This window comes from Procambarus clarkii, chromosome 83 (assembly GCF_040958095.1).
Source record: "Procambarus clarkii isolate CNS0578487 chromosome 83, FALCON_Pclarkii_2.0, whole genome shotgun sequence".
NCBI lineage: Eukaryota > Metazoa > Arthropoda > Malacostraca > Decapoda > Cambaridae > Procambarus > Procambarus clarkii.
In genome coordinates, this window is record NC_091232.1 from 12,453,307 (window position 1) to 12,461,737 (window position 8,431).

General features: G+C 39.3%; 1 protein-coding gene across 1 annotated transcript; it reads right to left on the minus strand.

The window, feature by feature from the left end:
* Positions 1–2,827: 2,827 nt before the first annotated feature.
* Positions 2,828–8,185, minus strand: LOC138358387 (uncharacterized). Its single transcript, XM_069316223.1, has 2 exons — positions 8,067–8,185; positions 2,828–3,203 (listed from the first exon to the last, which is right to left on the minus strand). The coding sequence occupies exons 1-2, from the start codon at positions 8,183–8,185 to the stop codon at positions 2,828–2,830; spliced, it is 495 nt and encodes a 164-aa protein (XP_069172324.1).
* Positions 8,186–8,431: the final 246 nt, after the last annotated feature.

Below are 8,431 nucleotides of genomic sequence, written 5' to 3' on the forward strand. Positions count from 1 at the left end.
TCAAGACAATTAATGTTGCTACTAAAATATAAAAAGTCTGCCCTTTGAAGCTTTCAGTTGCAACGTTTTCTTTTCAACGAAGGATTTCACAGAGCACGCAGTAGTTATTATGTGCAATATAACAGGCAGACACATGGTTATCGTCTGTCTAGGACAAAAGTGTTCTCAGTGCAAACAGCAACTATCAGATATGTTGTCTCTCACAATGAAAAGCGTATAGAACACGTAACAAAATCAGCAGAAAATCAAACTCAAATCAAAATCCTATGAAGAAACTACGTAACTGGTGTCGATCCAACACAATCAGAGAACCAAAGAGTGAAGCCCAAATCAACCATAAAAAGCTTAGAAAGAAGAGTCAAACACTTGTAATGTGACGTAAACGCTCTCACAGACGATATACCAAACCTGAAATCAAACGAGACCAAATAGAAACAACTGCTCCAAAGTTTTCAACATGTTCAACAATCAGTGTTCAAATACAATATTCATAAAAAGGAGAATCCACACACACAGTTTCAACTGTAGATATTATGGAGCCCCTACCACATGACAGTTGAGAGGCGGAAACAATGAGCCGAAACTCAACCCCTGCGCAAGCACAATTATACAAGTCGAGTTAGGTCAGCTGACACAGGGAATGACGAATATTGTAGTTGTGGCATTCAGATGCAGCGGATGTTGTAGTAGATGTTGTATTATTTGTTGTATTGGCTCTTTCATTGCTTGCTGTAGTAAGTTTTAAATTAGTTGGTGACAATGTTATTACAATTGTTTGGTGCAAGTTAAATATAACAACTGTACTTCAACTCTGAAACCAAGTAACGTTTAACTCTCAAATGAATGTACGTCTTTGTGTGTGTGTGTGTGTGTGTGTGTGTGTGTGTGTGTGTGTGTGTGTGTGTGTGTGTGTGTGTGTGTGTGTGTGTGTGTGTGTGTGTGTGTGTGTGTGTGTGTGTGTGTGTGTGTGTACTCACCTAATTGTACTCACCTAAGTGTGCTTGCGGGGGTTGAGCTTTGGCTCTTTGGTCCCGCCTCTCAACTGTCAATCAACTGGTGCACAGGTTCCTGAGCCTATTGGGCTCTATCATATCTACACTTGAAACTGTGTATGGAGTCAGCCTCCACCACATCACTGCCTAATGCATTCCATTTGTCAACTACTCTGACACTAAAAAAATTCTTTCTAATATCTCTGTGGCTCATTTGGGCATATATATATATATATATATATATATATATATATATATATATATATATATATATATATATATATATATATATAATATATATATATATATATATATATATATATATATATATATATATATATATATATATATATATATATATATATATATATATATATGTATAAACAGTTTTCCGACCTCTAGGCTCCCCTCCCCTCCTTCCTTCTCAATCCCATCACGCACTTCTCAGAGTAAAAACTCGTTCAATTTAAGAAGCACGTTGAGATATGTCCAAGTCGCTGGTCGTACTATGTGCCCGTGTCAGCAGCTGCCACACTTCTCTCTCAGGTCCGGGATCGTTAGGTTACTACTTCTTGCAATAATTGTGGCAAGAAGCTAACTGTCTATTGCCTCCCTCTCGTATTCACCTGTTGAGCACATCACACCCAACACGGGAACAGGTTTTTTTTTATACTAATGCGCCAATGGGACAGACCTCAAGGATGGGGCAGACCTCTAGGATGGGGCAGACCTCTAGGATGGGGCAGATCTCAAGGATGGGGCAGACCTCAGGGATGGGGCAGATCTCAAGGATGGGGCAGACCTCTAGGATGGGGCAGACCTCAGGGATGGGGCAGACCTCAGGGATGGGGCAGACCTCTAGAATAGAGGGAAAAAAATCCTCAATTTGGTATACGTGGTTTAAAATAGAATCAACGAATTAATAAACGAATTAATAAATGCCGTCACGTAGCAACCATAGTGAATGCTAAACAGAGGATCGCCGGACATTCCTGGTCTCGTCTCCATTCTGCAACATGTTATGTAAAATATTGTCCTGTGAATCATGTCATATGTGTGACATGTAATTCCTTAAATACTTATCATCAAATGCTGAGCCAGATAGAATAACGAGTAAAAATTATACATTATAATTGTTCAGTTTATACTGTGTTATTCAGTTTAAACTGTGTTATAATATTTATTATATAAATTATGGTTATAATATGAACTGGCTTTATATGCCATGAATTAATACATTTATTTATTTTAATATAAATATATTTAACACGCCATCCTTAAGACCCTTACAGTACATATTTAAAATATATCAAGATGGCGAGACACAATACGTATTCCTCTGTTCTTATTTCTATAAATAAGCAATAACACACAAACGTACGATGAGAACTAGAAGACGCCTGAGAACTGAGAACTCTTGTTCTCATGTCTGAGAACTAGAAGACCATTTTTCCATTGGTCTATCCTATGCAATAGAAAACGGCCTCTGGATACATTCCTGTCTGCAGCTGACATATTTCGACCATCTTCCACCTATATCTGATAACACTGGCCCATATCAGCAGCCTACCTCTCTCTCTCTCACATCTCTGGAGCCACTGATACAGATCGGCCTCCCTCGTCCTCTTACAAGTTAGGTCATCAAGTGAATGAAGTAATCATTAGAGTAAATTAGCTTCAGAATGTAATCACGTTAAAGAATGGCCATCAGTTTTGCCTGTATACGATTCTGATAACGTGTGGAATCTCGCTTTGCTCAGATACTAGTGACATATCTTGTGATCAATGAGAAATGAATCATGAAAAACATATTTTGGAGATGAGTATTCGCACCCTTAATACACATCATGTATATGTTCAGCAGAAGTAGAAGTAGCACTACTAGCATTTGTAGTAGTAGTAGCACTACTAGCAGTTGTAGTAGTAGTAGCACTACTAGCAGTTGTAGTAGTAGTAGCACTACTAGCAGTTGTAGTAGTAGTAGCACTACTAGCAATTGTAGTAGTAGTAGCACTACTAGCAATTGTAGTAGTAGTAGCACTACTAGCAATTGTAGTAATAGTATTATTCATAGGTGTAACAGTAGTAATACTTGTTGTAATAGTAATTCTAAAACAAGTAGTTGTAATAGTAGCAGTAGAGCTAATAGTAGTAGCATTAGAATGATTATTACTAGTAAAAGTAGTTGCAGTTGTATTAGTACTAGTAATACTTGTAATATAAATAGTATATCAGAAAGTAGAGGCATTTAAGTGCTAACAGTTGCAGAAAATAAAGTTATGATCAACATTTTAATCATCATTTGCTCTGATAATTGCATTTAAAGTAATTAATATATACATAAATATATTAAATATTAAAAAATCAATGTTACAATATTGATTTTGCATATTATTATGTTCATCTGCATCAGCTTCAAACAAAGCAATACTGACCTTAACATCAGATTCAAACAAAGCATTACTGACCTCAGGATCAGGTTCAAACAAAGCAGGATCAGGTTCAAACAAAGCATTACTGACCTTAACATCAGGTTCAAACAAAGCATTACTGACCTTAACATCAGGTTCAAACTAAACATTACTGACAACATCAGGTTCAAACAAAGCATTACTGACCTTAACATCAGGTTCAAACTAAGCATTACTGACAACATCAGGTTCAAACAAAGGTATTAACATCACACTGCACAATGAGAAAAGTTCTTGCCCGAGATGCGCTGTCTTGGCTGCTGATAACTAAACCCAGATATTCAACGCAACAATATCTTGTTAAACAGGTTTCACGTGGACATTCTTATATTAAAACTAATTACAGTGCATCTTGTTCCCACGATTTTGACCAGGTCATGTTTGGAATGCTGTTTCTCTCCCGCAGCGTAAGAACCCAGGACACCTAGTAGCATTAGTCCGGCAATGGGCTAATATTGCTTTACTATAAATTTTGCTATAAAAAACTGTACTATCAATTTACTCAAAAACGCCCCAGAATATTTGCAGGAATCGTCGGTAGGTTCAGAATTGCGGTGCAGTAGGTGTGAGGACAGGTGTTGGTAGCCTAAAACAACAGCTGAAGATAGATAGATAGATAGATAGATAGATAGATAATTGGGGAGAAAGCGTCAAGCCTTTACGACTATATGGCACTGGGAAAGGGGTCAGGATAGGGATTTGGGATGGGACGGGGGGGAAAAGAAATGGTGCCCAACCACTTGGATGGTCGGGAATTGAACGCCGACCTGCATGAAGCGAGACCGTCGCTCAACCGTCCACCCCCAAGTGGTTGGGGTCACGGCTGAAGATGTAAAAAAAGATATATAAATGACAAATGATTCGGTTTGGTGATAATGGATTATAATGTGTTTTATTAAGGCTTGTTCATCGTATATTTTGATATATTTGTTATTTTCGTACAAAATCATTATTAATAAAGTTATTTTTCCAAAATGAATGTGAATCATAATATACATAAGTGAGTTTACAGTTGCTTTACCTCCGGCTTGTGGAAATATAAAAAACTTTTATTGTCAAGAGCAGCAATTAATGGAACTGAGAAAAAGGGAGTTTAAATCAAGTAAAGAAAAAAAAGGGGAAAGGAACTGGACAGAGCAGGAGACGAGGGTCAAGCAACTGGTGAGAATCGTTCAGTTTAGCATGGTAAACTTACCTCTAGTGAGGTAAGCAACCCACAGACGAACACTCACATTCAGTGCTTTTGTAATGCTTTTTGCGCTACCGCTCACAGGATGAGTATGGGGTACACAATAAACTAGTCGCCTCCGGCGGCAACAATTCAATTCACGAGGAATATATTTCATTTAAAACTACACCGCTGGTTTACCTTATCCAGCCACCTGAATTGGTTAATAAAATCACGGCCTTGTTGCTTCAATGGACGGGGTTCGATCCCCGATAATCCAGGTGGTTGCTTACAGGGCGAGAATTTGATCATCATGTCCCTTCCAAGTATTTTATTCTCACACAAGTATATTGATTTATTTTGATAATTATCTTACCTTCACCTACTTTACCTGGCCAACATTTCCCGGGTACAAGACTCCTGCTAGGCTTACCGAAATTCTCCTAGTTACGGAAAAGCCTGTCTGAGCGATCACCATTCAGTCCTGGTCAGACACAGTGGTGCTTAACATGACTAAGAGAGAGACAAACACAACATAATTTGCTTCACACTTATGTCTCCAACTTCATAAGAACTTGAAAAAACAATTAATTCTAAGTACTTGAGGAAGAGAGAACGTCTCCCTGCACTATATACCAGTGCCAACTCAAGTATCCTGGAAGTTGCTGTGCTACAGCACAGAACTAAACAGCCAACATAACATGGCACAAATCTGTGTCTCTCAGTTCGGCGCAGCTGTGGTATAAAAACAAGAAAGTCGTGTATATCTTGATACTAAAAACCATTCCTGGTTCGTATTAGGACTGTAGGAATGAGCGTAGAGCTACCAGACCGTGTCCAGTCGTGAATATTCAAAATGCTTAGTTTTAACTTCAACCATGTAGAGTGCTTCGAATAATAACTTTCCATGGACTCAAAGTTTTAATTTTTGAATTGCTTTGCAGTTGACTCTTGATAATCAAGGCAACGACAAGCAATTGACACATGTAATGCTCACAGGTGTCACTTCGATTTGTGTTTGACTATAAAGAGACTAATCTGCTGCCATTAGTAACTTTTTTCTAGGTTTCTTGGGCTGCTACTAAAAATTAAACATCCGGGTGATCTGGCTTTCACATTTTTTGGACATTAGGACACCTGCAAATTTGTTTTTAGTGCTTAACGTAAATGTTTAATTAATTTTAAGTGATCACTAGCACCAGTGGAGCCATTCCTTTAGAAAGGAACTTGAACTATATTGACTGTTATGTATAAGAATGTATTTTTATTTGTGATATACAAATCTCTCAGCTAACCTAAAATATGAAAAAGAATTGTTTAAGACGTATTTACCTTCTAGGTGTTTAGACCAAGAATGGTGTGAAATAAGGAAGAATCGTCGCTATGGGTAAACTACCCAAATGCATCTGTGTGCAGCATTACTTTTAGGAAGGATAACGTCCCATTCGTAATCCTTATCCTGACCCCTTCCAAGTGCTATATAGTCGTAATGGCTGGCCGCTTTCTCCTGAGAGTTCCCTTCCCTTCTGGGACGGATAATGGCTGACATTGAAAAAGGAAAACAAGCGACTTGTTTTATCTGTAAGCAACGCCTCTTATTTACGGCAGCGTGAGGATGTGGACCTTTCTCCAAGGATGACACATTTTATGTACACTAAAGTGGACCGGTTACTCAAACCACTTACCTGTCAGCTTCCGAGATCTGTACCCTTTATCTCTATCATGGCTTCTTAATCCGTATTTACTAAACAGTTTACGAGCACCCGAATACTAAGAGGTCGTCCTGTACCTAAGTTTATTATTGTGATGGACGACCTCGGACGTTAGTGCTGGTCAATGAACGACCTCGGACGTTAGTGCTGGTCAATGAACGACCTCGGACATTAGTGCTGGTCAATAGACGACCTCGGACATTAGTGCTGGTCAATGGACGACCTCGGACATTAGTGCTGGTCAATGAACGACCTCGGACATTAGTGCTGGTCAATGGACGACCTCGAACAATAGTGCTGATCACTGGACGACCTCGAACACTAGTGCTGATCACTGGACGACCTCGAACACTAGTGCTGGTCAATTATTAGATGTTCATTCACGTTCATAACGAACAAATAAATCTTCGACGAAATTTAGTTTCCTAGGTCTTAGACAATATTTTCCCCTAACAAGCGTACGAAATTAAAAGTAAAAATTTCCTCTAACATGATGGCACTCGCAGGGAGATATCAACTTCATTGTGGTAATAAGGGACAGAGGCTTCCACGTATCACTGTTGCTTCATGTGAAAGCATAGAAATCTTTGCAAAGGTTGAACAGAAGGCTAATGTTGTACACAAACTTACGAGAGAAAAATTCAGCAGACACGAATTTACGAGCACTGAAAAGCATAAAAGTCAATTCCTTATGGAAATGCTTAAAACGCATGAGCTCTGGTGAGATATGTTCCATAAATGTTAGCAAACAAGGGAAGCAGGCACCAGTTAAAGACAAAGGAAGAGTTACTGTAGGACAAGGAAAGTGTGTGAAGACAAAGAGAGAGGTACGAGACGCCTGGAATGCAAAAGGCGGTCTCCCATTTCTTGGGAAATTCCTTCTTTTAAATCGTATGCAGGTAACTAAAGCAGGTAGCATAAATTGTGTGCTTGGGCAGTAAATGTTTCACGTGTATGTGTGTGGTTTACCTATTTGTATTTACATATTTGTGCCTGCAAGATCGAGTTGTAAGCTCTTGGACCCCGCCATTCTAACTGTCAGTTGTCTGATGTCTCACGACCTATTTTATTTGTCATATCTATTAAATATATTTTTCTCACGAATATTCCTCTCACAAATATTTCTCTCCCACACAGTAGCAATTGTCTAACTGCCAGGTACCCATTTGTTGCTAGGTGAATAAAGGCATCAGGTAAATGTTACTCTGCCATTTGTTTCTGCCTCAGCCTGGATACGAACCTGGATTCGTGGACTGCGAATCTCGAATTCTGTCCGCTTATCTTTTTGTGTGTGAATATGTGTATGTATATGTGTTTTGTGTGTGAATATGTGTGTGTGTGTGTGTGTGTGTGTGTGTGTGTGTGTGTGTGTGTGTGTGTGTGTGTGTGTGTGTGTGTGTGTGTGTGTGTGTGTGTGTGTGTGTGTGTGTGTGTGTGTGTGTGTGTTAATTAACGAAATTTAAGTTGAAATCATTCCACCTAGGTCAAAGTGCTATAAATGCCGTCTACCAAAGCCACAATGAGACAGACGCCGTCCACCAAAGCTACAATGAAACAGACGGTGCTCACGAAAGCCTCAGTCATACAGATAATCCGCCGAATTCCAAGAACGACAAACCCCAAACGAAGAAGCCGTCAGGAACTCCTACAAGCCGAGTTCTACAGCGTGGATCATACTGGCTCCTGACTCCCACGGCTCACTGCCCAGCCACGTATTCTTCACCGCAGGTATGCCATGACAGGTGGCAGTGCCGAGCTGCAGTCTCTTCTTGTGCTAATACCACGGATCACAGCACACAGTGGAATCCCCATCACTGCCTTCACGGCATTGCTCTGGCTCATCACGTTCACTGCTTGGCGGAGACGTTATGCTAATGGATATATATCAATTTCATCTCTGAGTGTATTGAGTATTTACGGTATATCTCATTAATCATTTGCTACGGGTTTGTTAAGGTGGTTTTCCATGAGTGACTATCGGCCTGATTGTGGGCATGATGCCAAGTTCCTCAAAGAGAACGACTGTCATAAATAGCTGAATATATGATTATATGAAATACATGCACCAAAATAATAATAATAATAATA